We start from the raw sequence: 22,440 nt of genomic DNA on the forward strand, positions 1-22,440 counted from the left end.
CCATAATGGCACGATGACTGTGAGATCTGAGAGCAGGATCAGGCAGAGCGGGGCGGGAGCTGCATGGGCCGACCGGGCGGCTCTCTTTCATTCCTTCCTTTTCTCCACTCATCTGCCTTTGATGTCCTTTGATTAATTTGCCTTCTGCTCACTCTTCTTCTATCCACGGCATGGACAACTTCCCTTTTGTCCACTGCCAGCCTGCCTCAGTTTCTACATCCGTGAAGTTCTGGTTTTTTATGACTTCATTACCAGTCGTACACATGCAACTGTGGAGGTCCGGTCATTTAAAATCACATCTGAACCATGTTTTCAGGGAACGCGCCATTGCTTAAGATAATAGTGCTTTATATCCAGGAAAATGTGGACAAATAAAAGCTTTTTTGACTTCACATTAGTCAGTCAGGAAGTAAAATAGGTTGTTCACGTTAAAATAATTAATTACAACATATTTTCCAACAGTGGTTACACTGTTATCTACTAGAGAGCTTTTTGGGAAAGATGTTCCTTTTCTTATTTTTCATCACAATGTGTCCAAATACTCCAATTTAACAAAGGTATGACTTTTTCAGAAGAGGATAAAAGTTTTGGACTTACCTAGCCAGAGTCTAGAGGTGTGTGATGAACTCCTACCAAAGAAAACCAATGGCAGAAATTTTATCAAAAGGTGAGTCAACAAATAATTAGTTCAAGGTGATTACACTTCATGCAATTAGGTTATTTTTTTGTGTTTTATTTCTTCTTACAGATTTGTTTGCTTTTCAAATAAAATGTAAATATAATCCCCACTTTACATGTGGAAGTAAATTTACAAAACACTTTATCGTGATCGAATCTGTAAGTCTGTTTTGTTGCAGATCATGAATGCTTTAACATGTTACATAAAACGCAAAACAAAACTCAAAGCACAAACTCAGTCATAACAATGAGCACCTTCACAATAGTGTTGAATAACACCCAGCCATTGTGCTCAGTTATGAAACCAATTCTTCCATTGTCTCAGAGAGAAAACAATTGAAATCTGGGTCAGTGGGGAACGGTAAGCAAGGGCTAAGAGGTTCCCAACATTTCTGCAAAGGGAGACACTTGAGTTCCCTGACAATAGTCAAGCAGAAGCATTTCTACTGCATGCGCCTTTAACTGATCATTGTTAACTAAATCCCTCAAGGCCGCAACAATCCCATTAGCTGCCATGTGATTCATGTTAAACATCATTAAATGAATAAATACATTTAAATAAAGGATTGTGAACATTGATTTGGTGGAAAATATGTTGGAAAGATTGTCTGTTTGTTTTGAGTATGCATGTCAAATATTAAATCATATTTCAACGCATGAAAGAAGACATAATGAAACACAAAACATTTGCTTCATACTGCCTTTGTAGGGATATCTCAGGGCTGCATGAGAATCTACAGCATAACTTCTGTCTTTTGGCCACTAGAGAGCAGATTCATCCTAGCTCTTTAATAATGACTTCTGATCATGTCTGTATTTGACAGGATTTTAGTTTATTTGTTCATTATTGAGAAATCAAATAAAGGGAGTTTTTTTTTTGCACCTGAAGTAACTAATGTTGCTTCTCACTTTGACGTTTGCCTCAGTTACACAACTAGATATGATAGAGCTAAGGTGTTCTATGTGGAGTTTAGTACAAAAAGAAGAGATTTTCACAATCATCTAAAGATTTTGTTTTCTCAAATGTTATGAATTGTTAAGTTTTAATGTGCAATCACAATTTTTCAGAATCAGCTATTAATGTTTTCATTTAAGAACTGGTAACTATCCTAGCTTGCACTAATACTTTTTTACAAGTACCTTTTGGGTAGCATTTAGATTCACAAAAACAGAAAATATTTTTGAGAAATTTCCTTGCAGCAATGAACATACTTTTGAGTTGGGGAAAAGCACAGAATGGTTCAGACTGGTTCCTCGAAAGTACTATGTCTAGGGAACTGAAATAGGAGTATGATGACAAAAGAGATTTTGGTTCATTATTAACAAGCTGCTCCTGATTTGCAAACACTGACATCTAGTGTTACAGCTGCTACTTTCACTCATTTGGGAGAAAATGTATGTCCTCTTGAAGTTACAGTTTTTCTGGATTTCTTTCATGCAGTTGTCAACCTAAACTCCACATTTTCAAAACAGTGAACGGCATTGTGAATTCTGGGCAAACATCTCTACTTTTCTCTCTTCTGTCCAAAGGACTTAAATCCAGAGGAAACTTTGAAAACCTAATTTATGCTTCAATATTCTGTTTTAGAAAATAAGGGCTTTCTGGTGGCAGCTATTACTAACAAGTACAATTTAACATGCTAACTCAGGCCTGTAGAAAATGAAATGGGGTTCCACATTGTGGAAAAAGGATGATGGTAAATATCCATCGATCAACTATTTTTTATCCCGACAGGATCGAGAGGGAGTCTTGTGCCTGTGTAAATATGATCCATTCAAATTGCTGGCAATATTATGTATTTTATTGTATTTATTGCATTTTTTTCTGAGAACTGAAAAATGTAGCATTGGCATGAATTCACACCCACTTCTAACCTATGACTGTTTTAAATGTTTTTGGCATTAAAAAAATGCTTCCCCCACCCCCAACCAGATATTTTTTTTTATATTTAAAAGTCTGTACATTGAGAGCAGAGTGGAATCAAAGATCAACTTCTTTGTTTTTCTGCATCAGTTTGTCTAATTAAGCTGTAAAAGATTGACTTTCAATTGTTTTTAAAAAGCCTCATAAGTCCTCTGCAGATTGATGAGGTCAAAAATTGCTTCTACAAGGTCATTGCTGATACTCTTTCTTCTTGGCATTTGGTTAACAACCATTGAACAAAATACAATGCTTTTCTATGCATTTCATGGTACATTAAACCACAGAACAAGAAATGTACATTGCTTCTTTTCTGTGGCTGCATGTTCCCCCCCCTCTTAAACATAAATATGCAGTAAGTGATACAAAACAGCTGTCAAATGATGGAAGAATTGTTCATTTTTGTCATCATTCTCAAGTTTATTCCCATCTTTCCAAAAAGGAAGGCTGAAATGGAGGAAAAAAGTATAAGAATAACAATTCAAAGTGGACCCAGAAATCAAGGAGGCCACATGGTGGCAGAATGGGACAGAGATTGGAAACATTAATGGCTCTATCAACCTATCTGACAAACCCACAGCTGCCCAAAAACAGAACATTTTAGTAATGGAAGAATTTATGTTACACCCACATTACCTTCTACTTTGTCAAAAAAATAAATAAAACAAATGGAAAATACAGCGGCACCATATAACTGTAGCTCAAGACGAAACAAAACAAACATGAAACAGACATCTGAGTGCTTCACTGAGGGATGTCTTCCATTATTCTGACCTTTTCTGAACTCTTTCTCTTTGTATCCATCTGCCTCACTCAGGCACAAAAAGCAGCTGCAGTAGTTACAGAAAACAAATCCAATGAAACATAACTTTCAAAAAATACCATTTTATTAAGAGAAAACAACTAAGTGTTGTACATAAAAGGTATGACATAAGTGAGAAATCACAAGTCAACAATAAATGGCAGGGAAATTTCATACATATTAAAAATCAACCTGCAGCCAAGCAAAGCACTAAATATCTTTTTACTCCTGTCTCTATACTTTTGCGCTGCACTGTGCTGAGTTGAAGCCATTAAAGTGGAGACACAATGTCTAAAATGCTATTGGTTTCACCTATCCTTGCCTGCTGCTGTCTGGCTGACCTGTTGGAAGAGGCTGAACACACCCCCATCCCCACCCCTCCTCTCCTTTCTGTAGCCAAGCCATTAGCCATGAATTATGGTGCTGCTACCATCACGGCCAATTGTCTGGATGAAACGCAGACTCTGCCTGACTTACCGTTGTGTGTTAGCTTGTGCCTGAGCAGCAGGTTCAGGATCATAGTTTTTTTAACAGCTCCTTGGTTCAGGACATATGCAGGTAAGCAGATGACTTTTATTAAGATTAAATAAAAGTAGGTTTATGTGCAGCTATGATTGTTGATTATAGTTTATTTTAGTCCTCTAAACTGGCAACGAATTCTATAAATTTTATAGATTCCTCAGATGGAAGATAGATAAGTGTCCAATTTGTCTCATGTGAATTGGAAAGACGGATGCTGATTCTCAGATTTGCTTTAACAACTGACTTTTCTAATACAGGACGGCTGGTAAATTTGTAGAGGGAGGGGGACATTGAAAGAGAGAGGGGAGAGAGCAGCATCCCTAAGCAGGAAAACTCTTCTAACATATAACCGGGAAACATAGGAGCTGATGAGATGGTGGAGTGATGCAGAGTATGGACATTGGTGCACATTACCTTACATTGCACTGAGCAGTAAGTGTTCGCCAAAGGTTATATTTGTTTCTTATGTAGGGTTTGCAAGCAGCATTAGGCAACTGCAGAGTTTTTCAGCCCTCACTGTTGGTCAACAATGCAAGGCAAACATCAGACAAATTAATTAAAGCTTCCAGTGTAAACACAGAATATTTACTTTGTGGGACCTGCTTGTAGTCTACTTACGTGTAGTTTGCATATGTGCCAGTAATTTTTACTGAAAATATTACTGGCACATAATGCAGATAACCCAGTCACATTTTGGAAACATACATGTTTCAGTAAATAAGATTATTTAGAGGGGAGTGAAAAAGTAAATGTCTGAGATTTCTATTTCAGACAAGTGAATACGTGGAATAAGTACAACAATCTTTTTTCAAATGATGATTTTATTTATTAAGAGAAAGAAAAAACATCAGACTAACCTGGGATTCTGTGAAAAGATAATTGACCCTACAGGTAAATCATCAATTAATTTTGATTAATCACATTTTTTTGTTCATTTCAAAATCCACACGCAGACCTTGTTACTTCAAGAGCTTTATCAATGAATCACTAAAACAGTTCCTTCTTGACAACATGAAGTAGGCTAAAAGAACTCAAAAAGCAACACATCACAAACACCTGCCAGTTCAGAAAGGGCTACAGAGCTATTTCTAAGCCATTGGGACATCAGCAAACCACAGAAAACCATTATCCACAAAAGTAAAAATAAAAAAAAAAACCATTTAACAGTGGTGAAGCTCTAAGTCCGCATCAATGACTCATCCAATTTAACTCAATTTAGTTTATTTACATAGCTCCAATTAGCAGCAAATCAATTCAAAGTCAGTTCAATGCTTTACAGCTTGATTCTAAATTTTAAACACTGCAGTCAAGTTTAGTTTATTTTGCCAACTGATGAAACCTTCTAAGGAAATCCAATCAATAGCATGAAGTTTTTGACATTGCAGCAATCTCTTATCCTGAAAATGCATTTGGCAACAGTAGAAAGGAAAACGCCCCTTTAACAGGAAGAAATCACCAGCAAAGTTTGGGTCAGAAAAAAGAACATCATGCTGACAGTCAAACTTCGTTTGTTAAAGTACCTGGACAACTTGCCATAATTGCAAAACCAAATAAGTCTTCCTCTTAATGGCTAAAAAATTATTAATTTAAAACAAACAAAAAATTGGAGTGGCCTAGTCAAAGTCTAGACTTAAATTTGAGAGAAATGTTAACTTAAAAAGAGGACATTAAATTTGAAAACTGTCCCGTGTGGCTAAATTAAAAACAATTCTGCAAGGCAGAGTGGGCCACATCATTGCAGAGGCTTGCTTTGTGACTTGTTATTTACCAGGTGTTATTCCAAACACTCGGTGGCAGAACCAGTTCTTAAGGGGATATCTGATATTATTATTTTTTTATTATTATCTTAAACTGTTATTTGAGAAAATGCATAAACGATAAATTTTAAGGGAGCAAATACTCTTTCACTGCACTGTAAGTTACTTTATTAAAATACGTAGCTGAGCTGGTCACAATCTTAGTTATTTCTTTGTAAGTACACTTTATATTTGTTTCAAACATAAATAATTATTGTATGTATTTATTAATTTGCCGCATAATCACAACCACTAGAAGATGTAGTCATCGTTCAAGTATTCATGACTTTATCGTGTAACTCAGAGGGCCGAGGTACCTTACAGCATCATATTGTCTTTTGTAACTTTCTAACAGCAGCAGTTCACTGCACTTTAACAAACCAGGTATTTATTAGCTTGTTATGAGCTGAGAGAGCAGTAGCCAGATGGTTGCTGTTGATCTTGTTACAAAGGTAGATGTGAGAAGACCATTTCTTGGTTCACAGCAAACACACACACACACACACACACACACACACACACACACACACACACACACACACACACACACACACACACACACACACACACACACAGGCACACACACACCACTGGGTTGTTAATCTGTACACCCATCTCAGCACCTGTTGTTCCTGAAGATGATAAGTGGTAGATAATCCTGAATAATTCTGTACACATCGACTAAGTTTGTATATATTGGAGTTAAGAGTGAAGTTGAGACCACATTTGCAGGGACACATGGGTTTGCATACTAACAGACTACTGATTGCAAAGCTGATGCATAGGGTAATAAGTGAAGACGTTAATGATTGACCAAACCTGTTCTGCACAATCTGTCAGAGGCAGTTGCTAAGAGCTGCAGAACAGGTGACAGGATGGTTGCATGTTCAACAGACAATGTGTGCTTATATGAACCATCCTGGCCTGCATATAAATGTCAAAAGTGATCTTGTTCATGTTTTTATGCTCTCAGCCTGCTTCTGATGAACAAAGATTATCATGATTGTTTAATGAGTGAAAATGACAGACTTTACATGCAAGCTCACATACGTCTCCCTTTCTGTATCTCTGAGCTCTGTGGCTGTAATTCAGTGCTTTCAGCGCATTGAAGGTTTTTCTGATACTGAAGAAACATGGTGGGCCTGAGAAACCGTTCTACGTGGGAGCCATTGTTGCTAAAGGCCTCATGCATCAAGTCTTGTGCCAATGGTTGCTCCATGGGCATCACTGCACAACTCACATACGCCAATGCTGACACAGAGTCTGTGGAAGGTGAGTTTTTGGTAAAGCTCTTAAAGCTAAGGTTTGTGTTGCAGTAGTTTTTTTCTAAGTTTTATGGGGAAATCATATATTTTGTAAAGAGATTTTTCTAGAAATATCTGCTGGAAATTGTAAGAAATAAGTAGAGATATAAGTTCAGATCCTTGAGGAACACTCCAGATATGCTCTGTCCTTTAAGATCATGAAAGTTATATCATTTAATGCAACAAAGTTTGTTTTTGTGAAAAATGAGTAATTTCTTTATTTAAGTAAAGAAAACACATCAGTTTGAGATAACTCAAACTGATGTGTTTTTTTTTTACTTCATGTATTCACAGTTTAGTTCAGAGGATTTGCCAAGAGATTCTTTTACAACCCAGCATTGCTGTCTCTCTGTGTTCAGGTGTGTTTGTGTACCCTCTTGAGGAAAAGGAGGTTGTGGTGGGCTTTGAGGCCATGATTGCAGGGCGGCTGGTGGGAGTGCAGATCCAGAGCAGAGGAAAGCTGAAGGACTGCTGTTTGGAGTGCTGCCCTGGATCTGGTCTTGATGGACACTATGGGAGCGGCCAGGAGTGGAGATGCTGCTGCGGGATGTCTGGCCTGGACATACAATGCACCAACGGTGAGGACGAGAGAGACAGTGAAAGATGGATCAATTCATGTGGTTGTCATGTAAGAAACGTTAGGGATCGTTTGAAGATGATTTTTAGTTGCATATTGTAATTAACCAAAATAATTTTCAAACAGACATAAATAATTCTATCTAGATAAATCCAGATTTGAGAAGATCTAAACAAGCCATCTCTTTGCTTGTTGCTGAAACAGTTAGCAATAAAACTCCAAGGAGAGTGAAATTCCATGTTTCTTGTAATTGTAATACCACATTGTGAGTTGTTTTGCTTTGTTGTCTGTACTGCTTATTTTCCCACCAGTTTGGTCAAGTCTTCCAGTACCTTGTAAAAGAAAAACAGGACCAAAGCATGATGTTTCCATCTCCATGCCTAGCTGTGGGGATTGTGTTCTTTGACTCAAGTTGATGCCAAAAAGCTTATTTTTTCATTGATCTCAAGCTTTTTTTAAATCATTTGGATGTTCATTTGCAAATGTGCCACCACAGAAAAATTTCTATTTTTCAAAGTATAACTACTGCTCTTCAATTGGGTTTCTTTAAGATTGTGGTCCAAACTGCCTTAGCATCATTACCAAGCTTCTCCCTTGTGGTTATGGACCCATCCTTCACTCCATGTTCCAAGATCTTTCATGACGGTCACTTTAAGATACTTCCTAATAATCAAACCAACACTTGTCACCTTTTCCCCAAGCTGCTTGCTGACTGGTTTTGCAGCCCATTCTAGTCTTGTGCAGATTTTGCTCCTGAAATAATCAGGTCTTTATTCTTGGTGGTGGAGAGATTAAAAATAACAAGACCGTTTCTGTGGACAGGTCTGGAATATTTTATTGATGTCAGTATTTTGATCTAAGGACACCTGATTTTGGATGAAGACCTGGAAAGAACCACATTCATTGTGGGTTGTGGAGTTATTGGCCCTATGGACATAGTGTCTGTCATCATCAGCACCACACTAGAACTCCCTACTTTGGAAAATGGAGCTATCCGTATCGTCTACCCAACGCTGCTTACTCCGGTTGTAACCGGCCAGTTGACTGCAAGCAAAAGTGAAAATGGAGGAAAGTCTGAGGAAACTGGGTAGTTATATTTGCTTGTTTTTATGTAATAGGTGTGTCATGGATTGATAACTTCTTTAAGTCATTTCTTGTTTTAGAGCAACCAGCTGTTTCGGTGCTACCTCAGGGAAGCAGGATCGGGCTGTAGACTCTGAACAGCAGTGCTCTCATGGCCTCTTTTCCAGTCCTGCTGTCAATCTGGCACCGTATGAACTCAACTTCCAGCTGCTGGTTAGAGGCGCCTGTCTGCTGGCTGGTACTGTCTTGTCCTCTGAAATAAGTCTGTTTCTGTAGTTCTTGACTAAATGATTATGACATGCTGGAACAGGAGGCAGTCTCACGTCAAAATTTAATTATTGAGCTGCAGAGAAAAACCTGAGTCACAACATAGCCAACGCAAAAAAATGTGAAGTATAAGGAGGAAAAAGATTAGCTAGTAAAATCTTACCCTGCAAATTCTGACTAAATTACCTGGAAAAATGTATTTACACTCTTTGATTTCGTCGCATATTTCATCATGTCACCTGAAAACGGAACCACACTCTTTAATTCAGCCTTATTTACTCTAAAAATCAGAAATAAAATACGTTGCATACCGACTGCCTTGAGAAATCCCCTTTCTAATAAGTAGTACTTGTGTGTAATTTAATCTTAGAACAAATACATCTTTTTAGTGAAGGCTTCAGCTGTTTTTTTTAGAGAATATTAGTGAACAAATATCATCAAGAAGGTGTGGAGGTTTAAAGCATGGATATAAAATAATAGTCCAACTTTTGAACATCTCTCAGAACACTTTTTAATCCATCTTCTAATCACCAAGACATGGTGATTAGACAACTTCAAGGAGAGAGACTGAGCAAATTCCACAAGAAGAGCAAAAATATCTTAATAGGACAATTATTACTAATTTACTCCTTAAATCTGGCTCTAATGGAAGAGTAGCAAAGTCTGTTACAAGCCATGCTGAGGACAGCAAACATTTGGAACAAGGTGCACTGCTTAAATGATGCCAAAGTTAAACTTTTTGGCCTACATACACAATATTATGTCTTACTTCTGTTGATGGTAGTTGTATGATGCTTTAGGGACAACCTGGTAAAACCTGGTCTGGAGATTCATTTTCCAGCAGGACAACGAACATAAACATACAGCTAAAGTTACAATGGAATGTTTTAGGTCAAAGGATATTTATGTTTCCGAAACTCACACTCACACTCCAAATCTTCATGCAATTGAATATATGTGACTAAACTTGATCAGACTGAGTATGAGCAATGTTTGAATAGAAAAATGAGCAACATTGCTATAACGAGCTGTAAATTCAGCAAAATGTTCTATAAAGTTCTTCAAAGTAGTAAGTCCAAGGGACTGAACGCAACACTGTCCAAGTTTCTATTTGTCAAGAAAAAAAAGGAAAACCAACTTTGATCTTTTTTCCATTCCATTATTTTTTTGTTGGTCTATTACATAAAATCCCTCTACCCACCTCCTTCTCCATCTGAATATTTCAACAAAGCACTCTATGTCCACTAAAATAATCAGCGTAATAATTTTTTTTCTCCTTGATGTCACTTTACCTTGTTTTAGGCTTGGAGAGCCCTACACATGCTCTGAGAGCAGATGCAGATCCTAGTGCCCAAAGTGCGTCTGCTACCTATATTACTTTGGCTCAGGAGCATCCGTATGATAGACAAATAGAGATAATATTGCACCTCAGTGGTGAGTAAAGACAATCTGCCAGTGAAATGTTTGGAAACACACATTTACCCTGTAAATGTTTGGTAACCTTTATAAGCACAAGGTTACCTTTTGAAATGCATCATCCTTCCACAGAACCTCACAGTCCATTGGTCATCCTGGAGAAAGGCAGACTGTCCTTCAGTCGGTATGAACAACAGATCTGCTCTCGCCGAGATTACATTCGATACACACGCAAAGACTCAGAACCTGAGAGAAGGGTAAGATATTCTTATGAATGTTTTTTAAATCTCATTTACATGTTTATTTTATTATTATGTCTATCTAACCTCCATGTGATAATTTTGCTTTTGGGAAGCTGGAGTACATCCGTAGACGATACCACAAAGACATCCTCTGCAGCCCCGTCCTCATGCTCAACTTCTGTCCTGACTTACTGTCAGAGCCTCTGGAGCTGCACAAAGCTACCAGAGAGTTGCTGTTCCTAATCGATCGCAGCGGCAGCATGAGTGGAACTAACATACAACGTGTGAAGGTCAGATGCACTGAAAACTGCCAGAAATTAGTTTATTTTAGATTTTGAGGTAGAATGTGTCTTGATGTCATGCCAAGCTGTCTGCAATGTGTTGCTTCCTCAGGAAGCCATGGCAGTGGCCCTGAAGAGTCTACCCACTGGTACGATGCTCAACATAGCTGGCTTTGGGACCACCATCAAGCCTCTGTTTACCTCCAGCAAGCTCTGCACTGATGTTAGTTTTACACAGTGATGTTTGTTAGGAATGTTTCCTATCAGTGTCTTATTTATCAGGTCAGTCTCACATATATTAATATTCTATTGTGGGCAATCTTCAAATCCAGCCTTTATTTTGAGCATATGAATTCAATGGGGAGAAATATTTAGTGTTAAGATTGTTTTAAGCAAAACCTCTTTAGAGTAGATGTAAGTTTTATTTCTATACATTAGTTCATTAAGCTCAATCCTTGTGAAGTGCTACAAGAGAAGACACTAAGCTGACCTGGTGGATAAAAGGTTTGTTTTCTGGAGACAGGATTTGATTTACCCATTAAAGAATTGGGCTGAAATTACAGTTTGGCTTGCTACTAAAATTCTCACTAAAATTACCACTGTGAGATTATCCCACAGTGGTAAATATGAATATATTTTAAAGCTTTAAAGCTTTAAAACAACTTCACTAGAGATGCTAAGAAAAGGGGCAATGACCTTCACTCTAAGCCTGTAAGATGCATACAGTGAGTTCACAAGATTGGCTAATCCATCACTTGTTAAAAAACATGTCATAAATTCTTCTTTTTTATGCGAGAGAACATACATGCATCATTTAGTTCTTGTGACCTGAATGTTGATGTTGTTTAACCACGCTGGACGATCTGTGCTGCTCTCCAATCTGGCCACAGCGTTTCTTCTTGGGTTGCCTTAGTAGCAGAGTATCAGGTTTAATCCAGACCAGGGACTGGAAGGACAAACAGTCTTTGCACATTCTCCACACCATATGGTGGCCTTTCATGCATTTTCACTCGAGATGTCCTTCTGGCTCCTGTTCTACCAGGGATGTTTTTCTACAGTTTGTACTAAAGCAGGTGCTAAGCTATATGTGTGTGCTGTCCTTATTAGAAAGGGTCTGATTCAATTATTTTCTCATAGGTTTATATGAGCATTTAACATCAAACAATAAAACATTTTAATTTGCTGATTGTTCTGGCAGTCAATTGGAACAGGTGTCATCTACTGCTTTACAACAAATCTGATTGCATCCATATTTTTATGCACTCCATACATCCAGGTGACTCTAATGCAGGCCTATGAGTACATCCAGAGGATGAGAGCGGATATGCGCGGGACCAACCTTCAGGGGGCGCTGTCCTGGCTCTACCAGCAGCCCATGCAGCGTTCATATCCACGGCAGGTCTTTATCATCACTGACGGCTCCATCAGCAATGTGGCTAAGGTGCTGGAGTTGGTTCGCAGAAACACATGTGCTGGCAGGTATGGAAACCATGTGCAAACATGGAAAGGAAAACAATGTTTGAATGAGGTCACACTGTCAAAAATTCACAGGTGAATTTACGGAAATATTGTGGAGATAGAAAATTAGAAATAAAAAAAGTGGGACACATATTGCAGAATTGAGCTGAGAAAGTGAAAAAGGAAACAAATAAATAAATAAATCAGCCCCGCCCAGTAATCCCGTTAAGTGCTCTGCTCTGCAGTAAGAGTCACGCCCATCAATTTCCCCCATGCAGAATAACTCCGTTTCTACCTCATTAGTATTCTCCTGGTGGACTGACTTTCTCCAAGGCATCTCAGCTGTCTCTTTGAAACACATGCACGTGTTTGTTGTTCTTTATTCTCAAACCTGATTGCAGTTAATATTGCAATCAGATGTGAGCGTGTGCATGTTTGTTGTTTTAAAATCCAACTCCGGATCGCCTCTCTAGATGCTTTGGCCTCGGCCTCGGTCCCCGAGCCTGCAGGAGGCTCCTTCAGGGAATTGCCAAACTGACTGGAGGGACCACAGAGTTCTTCGATGATGAAGAAAGACTCCAGCCCAAGGTCAACACCAGCACAGCACTGCCATCTTCTGGAGATACATGAAACACACAGCAGCTACAGTTAAATTCTTGCTATTTTTGTATCGACCTGACATTTTCATCATCATATGACCAGTTAAATATTTTAGATGATAAAGGCTTTGGTCAGTTTCTTCAGAGTCAACTCATACAAAAATGTCTAAAACTAGAATACTATTAACTACAATAATAATCAGAAAAAAACTAAATACAAAGAAACATTTGAGAAGAAAGTAAAAGCAAAAACAGGGCAATGAGATGAAACGTAATGATATATAATTTAATGCAAAACAGAAGTAAGTAATGAAAAAGTTCAATGGAGATAATTCTAGAGAATTGGTGTCTGACCAGTTGAGATTGTGGTGTGGTCAGAACATGATAGTGTGAGAACCTCACGTTTTGACTACGGTCATTAGGAGATCTGGTATTTATCTTGGTGCAGTGACCAAAACCGAATCCTGAACTTATTGTGATTTGTTCTGAACTCTGCTGTAGTTAATCAAGTCTCTAAAGAAGGCCTTTGAACCTGTTCTGACGGATGTTCGGATTGACTGGTACCTGCCAGAGAACATGGAGGCCCTCCTTTCACCCAATGAAATTCCTCCATTGTACTCTGGAGATCGCCTAGTTGGATACTGCACTCTTTATGACATGACAAATTTCAAAGCAAAGAAGACAGAGGTATGGTGTCACGATTTGATTTGGAGTTTGACGTTTTGTACATTCACAGGTGATTCAGAAACCAAATGTTAGCTTGCCTTTTCACAGAAAAACAGAGTGAATACTTACAAAACCCTATTTGTTAATTCATATATAACCACGTATAATATATGAATAATAAACTTCACAAGTAGACAAAAGTCTCTGTTGGTTTCACATAAAATCCAGAGCAAATCTATTAATGTTTCTTATTGTAAGTCTACACAATGTTAAGAAACCTCAAAAGGTAAAAATATGTGCACACATTTTTACTGTTCAGTGCCAAGAAAGGGACTACAGAGGTGTGCACCATGACTCCGTGGGTTCTGTTTTTACCCATTCGAATGATGAGCTTTCACCGCCTCCTTCATCTGAGCTCATGCCTGTGGTGATGCATTCCGACAGAACCGAGCTGGAGGAGGCTCTGAGAGAAATTTCAAGAGAAATTTCATCTGAGTTTTCTTGTGCCAGAGACACTGACCTTGGAATAAGCCCAGGTGATACACAGGTCACTAAGCTGATTTAGATCTGGAGACATTGTTTCCATGGTGTTTCACAGCAGTCTTTTTGTCCAAAACAGGTGTGGAGCTGGATTGGTCCAGTGATATAAGGCGGAGGATCCAGCAGAGCTCCTACATTCAGGAGCAGTATGTTCTCACTCACTGCTCCCTGAGCAGCGAGCGAAGTCTTCAGACACAGTCCCATGTACACATTCATGCCTCAAGCTCTGACTCTGCAGGTGGGGGCTTTCTTTCTGATACCCATTCCTCTGGTCCAGTATTGGAAACAGGGTCTTTACCACAAGGCCTTGAGAGGATGGCTCCTTCAGAGCCATCATCCTTATCTCGCTGGGCGGACCCAGCATGGCAACAAAACCTTTCAGCGGACACTCCTGACAATGTTGCTAAAAAAGTGAGAATAAAAGTTTTACCCATTGTTAAATTAGATTGATAGTTTAAACTTATTTTGGACTTCCTTCATTTTTGTTTTTGTGCCATCAGATTGGGCATCTGGATGGAGGCGACGAGTCTCGAAGAAGACAGAAAGCATTAGCTCGTTCTACAATGGCAGCAAGGAGTTTTTCATCACCACAGGGTGAACTAGAAATGCATCGCCTCCGGAGAGCTCTTGAGAGGGTCTCCTTTGACCAGACTCTTGGAGGACGGTTGGATGAAAGTGAGGGAGAAACAAGGCCTTCATCAAGAGGGACAGTTTCCCACAGAAGCCTGTCTGACTCCAGTGAGTAAGAAAGAATGCAAAAGACACTTTTCCTAATTCAGTTTCATCACAGAGTTTAAACCAGATATCAATACACAACTTTTAAAAAGTCGTGTTTTTTTGTCTGAATATACAACATTAAATCATGTCAGATCTTTTCAGTGATCACTCCAAAACAATGAATATTTTGACCTTAAGTCACCTTTTACTAACTTGGGCAGTATATTTTGGTTGATTGTCCATTTGAAAGACCCATTTGCACCCAAGGTTCATGGTCCTGACTGATATCTTGAGCTGTTTCTTTCATATTTACACACATTTCCTCATGATGCCATCTATTGTGTGAAGTACAATTGTCCATATTGTAGCAAAATATACACACAACACAGTGCTGCAACCCTTTTCTCTTTTGGATCCTCCAGACGGACTCCTGTTTCCTGCTTCACCCCTGGACTGGGACAGCCTCACTGACCCAGAGTATCTATTTACTGCTGCTCAGCCTGAAGATCCTCCCTCAGGTCAGTGTCGCTCCATCATTCATGGTCTGCTGAGTGGCAAACCTGTGTCCTGGGAGGTTACTGTGGACATGGGACATCTCTGGCCACCAGAAGACCAGGACACCACTGGAGTCAATGAATGTAGAATTGGTGGAGACGATGTAGGAAAGCCATGGGAGGAGATCATTCACCACCTGACTGCTCGCTCAGTAATAAGGGACTTTGAAAAGCTGGCAGAAAAAGAGAATGAAACTGGACATGGTGATGATCGTTACACACACTATCAATGTCACATTTATTTCCGTGGCAACAGAAATAAATGTGTTGTCACTTACATTTATTTCCATTCAGGGTCAGGTAAACGGTATCGCATGAAGGCTATTCAGACAAGCAAGCACTGTAACATCATATGCATGTACACAGCCTTCACCATTACCAATGGCAGCACAAGCAAAGGCTTGACTGAGAGCACAGACGTCCGAAACACAGGTATGTTATGAAGTTACATTGGCTATGAAAAGCTTCATGGTTTCACTTTTTGACAGTGTTGTTTGGACCAAATGTGCAACGCTTAAAGAAACAAACCCAAAAAGGCCTGCAGATGAAATTGTAGAGGGTTCTTCTACACATTGTTGGCTTTCTATCCCTGTTCACTTCAAAGTTATGAGCCATCTTGCATTGGTCTATCAAATAAAATTCCACTGAATATTTTAGTGTCCAGTGGAATTGAACAGATATGGTAAAAATATGTGCACAAGGGTGAGAGCACAAGGGAGAAACAACCCGTTTCTTTCTGAATTAGCATTTATGGGCAGACTTACTAAATAGACATATTATAGGGTGATTAACTGTAAAAAGACGAGGATCGTGCTATAATTCAGATGGCAGATTGCTGGTTATGCTTTTGCTGTATTTTCCTGTTCATGTAGGGATTCATATTGGGAACAGGCAAACTTCTCAGCCTGGAGGTCGCAGGCAGGGGGTTTATTCTGCCGGTCTGGGAAGACGGCGGATCAGCGGCGAAAGTGAAGAGGCTGAAGACACCTGGAACTTTACAGGTAGACCACACCAAAAAGATACCAGCACCTACATCTTTTAACCAAACTTTACATCAGTTGTTGAGTTTCTCTCAAATAGAGGTGTCACTTCTGTAAGCTTACATCTTGGAATATTAGTGAATATTGACAACAATGACGACACTTCTCTTACTTCACAAAACCTTCAGTCTAGGAAAATCCAAAATACATAAATTTTTAAAGGTCTTTATTTCCATTCAGCACTACAGTTGTATATGTCTTTTTTTATTCTACCTCAACGCTAACGAGGCAAACTCATTTTAGTGTAATATTATCCTGCATGCTCAAAAAACCCCACAGAAAATACAGTATGAATTATTTTTAAAGTAAAATTCCATCACAACTATATATTTTAGAATAAATCTAATATTCACACCATGTTTGAAACATTCTTGTTTAATGTTTTCCTTCAATCTCAGACGCAGGTGGATTCTGTTCCATGGCTACTGTAACAACAGGGATGTCGTGCAATCGTTCACAGCGCTCTATAGAGAGCAAGTCAATGGAGAGCTTCTTTAGTACCAGGTAAAGTTTATATTGTAATCTCTGTGAAATGATATGTAAAATTCAGTGTGAGATAGGTGATAGAGGACTCATAAATGTAGGCCCTAAATAGACTCCAGCACAACTAACATTCTAGGCACAAATATTTTGGTATCATTAATCATTTGCTGTTCAAGTCTTGTTTGTACTTGCATTGTTTTCAAAGTAAAATTTTTTGGGTTTTGCAGGTTCCAGCTGGGTCGACTCAGGTCCTCTATTTCATCCGGAAAACAGGTTCCCCTCAAATCTCACTGTCTATCAGCAGAGACCGACAAACAGCCAGAGAGTGAAACTCCAGACTACCAGCCCCTGGTGAGGTGGAACCACATCCAGCACGAGCCACAATATTTTGTTTTTATTTTTAAACATGATGTAATTGATAATGTATTAATGGCATTACATTCACATTGTTCTATGCCAGGGGTGTCAAACTCCAGTCCTCAAGGGCCACTGCCCTGCAACCTTTAGATGTGCCTCTGCTGCACCACATCTGAATAGAATAATTAGGTCATTAGCAAGGCTCTGGATAACTGATCTAAACAAGAAGGAGGTAATTAAGCCATTTCATTCCAGTGTTTTGTACCTGTGGCACATCTAAAAACTGCAGGACAGTGGCCCTGGAGGACTAGAGTTTGACACCCCTGTTCTATGCTATTAGATACTACATACATGCTGAGCCAGACTGATACTCAGTGGTGTAAATTTCTATTTCCATGAAAATAAACATTGCATTTCCATTGGGAAGTCAAGCAGTGTGAGGTCCAGTGTGATGTTACTTACATTAAGTGAGGATTTTCAGAACCATGTCGTCTACTGGTGTTTATCTTCTTTGCTTTGTTGAGTCCAGTCAGTGCAATCATCTTCTCTACCAGGAAATGTTCGATCAGTTTGGTTCCATTGAGGAGCTATTGATTGTAGCTATTGACCTGTACTTGACTGGTCATCAAACGATTTACAATTACTGGCTAAAGTAATGCAACGTTCCGACCAAAACAACCAATCAGAACTGGAAGGAGGGTCTTAGTGCTGTCAATCAACTTCATTCACTCACTGTTAAATGTGCTAATGGTGGAGAAACAGCATATCATTACAGGAAAATCGTTTATCTGCCGTCACTGGTAGCTATGCTAACTAGACTAAGCATTTACAACAGGGTATGCTAGCTGCAGCATAGGGATGAGCAGCCACATGAGCTTGTGATTGACAGCACTAAAACTCTCCTGCCACTGACTGATTGTTTCTAGCACTTTGAGAAAGCAGAGGAAATAGATTTTTCACAGATTATCTCTCATACCATACTGTCACAACATAATGACAGTTTTAACAAATATGTAAAAAGTTTTTTAATTTTTTTATAAAAGTTACATGCTGCAGCTTTAATTTCACTCAGGAGAGGACAGGTCAGGAGGGATGTGGGTTAGAGCTGCTGCTGACTGACCCATCTGTTAAGTGGTAAAAGGTACAAGGACAAGTTAAATATATGAATATCTTGGTAATTTTTTTCCTTAATTTATTAGATGCTAGTGAAAAGGAGGCAAACAGTAGTCTGTAGCTAAGCTAACTATGCTAAATTTTTGATAATCTCACACAGTCTACCCACCTCTCTTGGAGAAAAAATGGGTTATAAATTGACACTCTTGCCTTTTTCTCTCTCTCCCTCTCTCTATTTTTTATTTTTATGTTTTTATTTAATTTTTTTGAAAACCTGACTTTATTATCTTTCTTAGCAGTATAGTAACAGCCAAAGTCATTCTTGTTTTCTGACTGCTGCTGAACACCTTCACTGTCAAGCGCTCCAAGCAGGAACGAATCATTTTATGCAGATCCAGGGGGCTTCAGGGCAAATATAGATGTGTGTTTTTTGGTCTGGGAGTGGGAACATTACATTTTTATTGCTAAAAACAATCTTCGAAAATACACTATGATCAATTTTGTAATTGACAGGGCCCCAATTTTTTATTTTATTTCTATGAACAAAAAATAAATAAATAAATTGTGGAGGGCCCCCTGTTGGTCAGGGGCCCTTAAAATTGTCATAACCTTTCCCCCCTATACGGCGCCCCTGTGCAGACCTAATCGTTTGTTGCAGTTTGAACCTGTCCTGATTTGTGGGTGAGCTAAACCTCATAGTGATGGATGTGCACACAACAGATTGAACAAGGCCAGTGTAAACAATGACCAGCTGCTCCTCTGGGAGGTTGTGCTCCTTGAGTTGCCCTTGAAAGTACAGTCTCTGCTGGGCCTTCTCCTCTCAAGGTTGCTGTTAAAGCAACCTTTGCCTTTTTATGTCAAAATGAAAAGGATCCCAAGCCACATATTGAGTACATATTCTTAACAGTATGTCCAGTGTGTCTTTTTCATTGGTCTTAACACTAATTTATGGTCCTTTTCTTAGGTGCATTTACAACTTGCATCAGGGGCTTTTCTCCTGACGGTGATGTACTCAGAGTGTGTCCAAATCCCCCTGGACCGCCTTAAGAGAGCATCACCTTACAGCCTTCACCGACGTAGCCTCAGCCCAGCTTTTCGCTGCACTTCTCCCAGCGCTCCCTCTTTGTCCACCTCTGCCAAGCCCCCAGGTGCTCCCACGATTCACCATGTCACCTTTTCTCCTTCCTCGTGCTCTCTGGCCAAACCGGGTGCTCCTCCCTTTCACCACACTCCAGTGGACAACCCTTTGATTTTGGAGTCGAGGCTTCTGCGAAAACATTTGTCGGACCGAGACCCTGTCACCTCTCCCCCTGATCTCCCGAGCTCTGAGGAGGGATCCTTGGAGCTGTCTATTGGTCCCTCTCACAGTCAAAGCCTTGGACAAGCAGACAGCGGCCGTGGTTCAGAGACTGATATATACGAGGGGACTTCAGCAGAACTAGCAGACCTCCAGGGTAGCAGCCAGTTGGCTCAGGAAGATCTAGAAGGTTCCACCTGGGCCACCGCTGTAGCTCTGGCATGGCTGGAGCACCGGTGTGCTGGCTACTTCATGGAGTGGGAGCTGGTGGCAGCAAAAGCAGATTTCTGGTTGCGCTGTCAGAAACTGCCAGAGGGAGTGGACCTTGCAGGGCTAAGAGGAGCAGCCAGACAGCTGTTTCTGCTGCTGCGCCACTGGGATGAAAACATCAAGTTCAACATGCTGTGTTATAACCCCAATAATATGTGAGACAGTCAGTTCAGAGGTACAAAAACAGATCCACAATCATGTGGAAAAATTAGGACACCCCAACTATTTTTTTTTTATATTTTGTTTTTAAGAAATGTTCGCATGTTGATTTGTAATTAGCAAGAAATTTTGATAAAGATTTGTTTGTTTGTAAAATTTGTTTATAAGTAAGCAAAAATGAAAATTGTTTTTCTTATTAAAGAAAGGAAATAAATGAGCAAAAAGTTAGAACACTCCACCCACTAAAAGCTAGTTTTTGCCCCTTTGACTGAAATGACTTCAGTCACTGCTTGTATCCACCTGCCAGTCTCTGATATTGTTCTGAGGAAAGTTTGTCCTACTCCTCACATTCAGCTGAGAGATGTTTGAGGGGTTTTAAGTCACTGCACAATGTCTCACAAAAATCTGATCTGGGCTTTGACTTTCCATTTCTTAATGGTCTTTGGTGAATTCACTGTTAATTTGGGGAGCACTGTCATTATGTAAGGACCGGTTCTGCTTCGTCTTTAGTTTTTTTTTTTTTAAGTCTTGCATCCTCTGATACATGGTGGAATAATGGTGGATTCTGCAAGGGTGAGCTGCCATGTTCTGCTATAGCAAAGCATCCTCAAATAATGACACTTCCACCTCTGTGCTTCAAAGTTGATATGAGGTTCTTTTCCTAGAATGCTGTGTTTAGTTTATGCCAATCATACCCTCTCTTCTGATGCCCAAATATATTTTATGTGGACTCATCTGTCCGAAGAACATTATTCCAGAAGCCCTGGTGTTTGTCTGCATTCTCCATTACCAAATTAAGGCTTCTGGCTTTCTGTTTTTCTTAAGAGAGCAAAGGACACTTGCTTTTCCTTTTAACAACTCCCGTGAGTAAAACTTGTGCAGTCTCAAATTTGTGTTCACTCTCACTTCAACAGACAAGATCACACCAAATATAAATGACTGAGGTTTAAACTGGGCAAATCGCCTTGAAAATGTTGGCTAACAATGTTCCAGTCATTTGCACTTGACAAAAAGTAATAAATGTGAGGCAGTCCTAATTCATTCCTAATCAGAAATAGCATTTTTATTTCATTTTGCATAAAATGTATTTCTTTTCTCTTTTTTAGTTTTATCTTATGTATATTACTTGAATTATCTGATATGAAATATCCAAATGTCCAAGCTCAATAGAAAGAGACATAGGCTATTGTAGGGTGTCTTACTTTTTTCACGACTGGATAACAAAAGCTGTACTTTATTAGTTGATACTGTAAATCAGTGCCAAATTCACCCCAATTTACAAAAGTGACCTTTTATTATAAATTTGCTTTATGCAAACACAGGAATGCCTTGACCATCTGAATAAGCTTTTTGTAGTTTAGACTGCAGCTTAAAGTCTATGTTATGTATACTATGCCAAACAAAGAATCAGTGAATGATTGTCATGTTGGCTATTAGATAAACTGATGAAAGTTTAGCTCACACAATCAACATAATAATACAACATAATGGAAGCTAAGCATTTGCTTTACTGTGTACAAAAGGAATAAAAGTTTTAATCTGTTTTATTTGTCTGGATCCAGTCAGTTCACATCTACAAAATAGTGCTGCAGCTTTCTCCCACAGACCAAAAATATTACCACTGGGGTACTTGGTATACTATTTGTCCTTATGTATGAGTGTGAGCAGAATAGATGCCTGCAGACCTGTCCAGGAAGAACCCCTCCTCTCATCCAATGAACGCTGGAACCAGACACCAGGACCCCAGGGGTCCTTTGTGGATGACAGGACAGACAAAGGATGTATATTTATTTTTCTGGAAAATCTGGGCAAGCTTCATACTTTTTAAGACTGAACAGGAACCCTGTATTAAAATCCTGAAATCTTAAGTAAACATTTTTTATTTAAGTTTTAAGTTTGTATAAGTCTGAATATCTCTCATGTCCATTGATTTTGAGCGACTATTAAAAAATGTGATACATTAGAACTCCTAATCAAACCACTCAGTGACCTCCCACTGGTAGATATTGCATATTTGAGTCATATAACCCTATTTCTTTAGAACATAATATAATGGAATAGAATTTATTGATCCCAATCAGAACTCTCTTATTTGCTGACAAGCTACACCATCCAAGGTCTAAATATTACTAAATACAAATAGAACCATAAGCAATATAAATTTAACAATGTGATACTGTAAGTAAATTAAATGACTAAATATAAAATTAAAATAATGTATAGTAGGCTATTAGTACAAAAAAGGACTTTAAGTATGGCTTATATTAATTCTTGCAGTTACTACAAAACCAAGTGTGC

General features: G+C 39.0%; 1 protein-coding gene and 1 long non-coding RNA gene across 3 annotated transcripts; one reads left to right on the forward strand and one right to left on the reverse strand.

The window, feature by feature from the left end:
• Positions 1-3,784: 3,784 nt before the first annotated feature.
• On the forward strand, positions 3,785-21,685 carry LOC102232783 (von Willebrand factor A domain-containing protein 5B1). Of its 2 annotated transcripts, XM_023336002.1 has the most exons (22): positions 3,785-3,959; positions 4,181-4,355; positions 6,793-6,991; positions 7,383-7,601; positions 8,462-8,687; positions 8,764-8,921; positions 10,253-10,384; positions 10,499-10,623; positions 10,722-10,898; positions 11,002-11,112; positions 12,166-12,368; positions 12,821-12,935; positions 13,448-13,633; positions 13,932-14,148; positions 14,232-14,563; positions 14,653-14,890; positions 15,292-15,627; positions 15,718-15,855; positions 16,296-16,424; positions 16,862-16,967; positions 17,174-17,297; positions 19,381-21,685. In XM_023336002.1, exons 3-22 carry the CDS (start codon positions 6,853-6,855, stop codon positions 20,140-20,142), a joined length of 4,173 nt encoding a protein of 1,390 aa, XP_023191770.1. In that variant the 5' UTR covers positions 3,785-3,959; positions 4,181-4,355; positions 6,793-6,852; the 3' UTR covers positions 20,143-21,685. The 2 variants fall into 2 exon arrangements, with proteins under 2 accessions (XP_023191770.1, XP_014328160.2); XM_014472674.2 differs by having other exon boundaries at positions 3,785-4,355.
• Positions 7,511-12,812, reverse strand: LOC111608978. Its single transcript, XR_002752946.1, has 3 exons — positions 12,643-12,812; positions 12,229-12,361; positions 7,511-7,579 (listed from the first exon to the last, which is right to left on the reverse strand). It is a non-coding gene; the product is annotated as an uncharacterized LOC111608978 (long non-coding RNA).
• Positions 21,686-22,440: the final 755 nt, after the last annotated feature.

Source organism: Xiphophorus maculatus, chromosome 6 (assembly GCF_002775205.1).
Source record: "Xiphophorus maculatus strain JP 163 A chromosome 6, X_maculatus-5.0-male, whole genome shotgun sequence".
In the NCBI taxonomy this organism is placed as follows: Eukaryota; Metazoa; Chordata; class Actinopteri; order Cyprinodontiformes; family Poeciliidae; genus Xiphophorus; species Xiphophorus maculatus.

What these genes read in the sequence shown, in the direction of transcription:
- LOC102232783 (XM_014472674.2), top strand. Translation starts at nt 6,853, where the DNA reads ATGGTGGGCCTGAGAAACCGTTCTACGTGGGAGCCATTGTTGCTAAAG. An exon ending in CCAGCAAGCTCTGCACTGAT is followed by an intron (nt 11,113 to 12,165) that starts GTTAGTTTTACA and finishes CCATACATCCAG; the next exon opens with GTGACTCTAATGCAGGCCTA. An exon ending in CACAGACGTCCGAAACACAG is followed by an intron (nt 15,856 to 16,295) that starts GTATGTTATGAA and finishes CTGTTCATGTAG; the next exon opens with GGATTCATATTGGGAACAGG.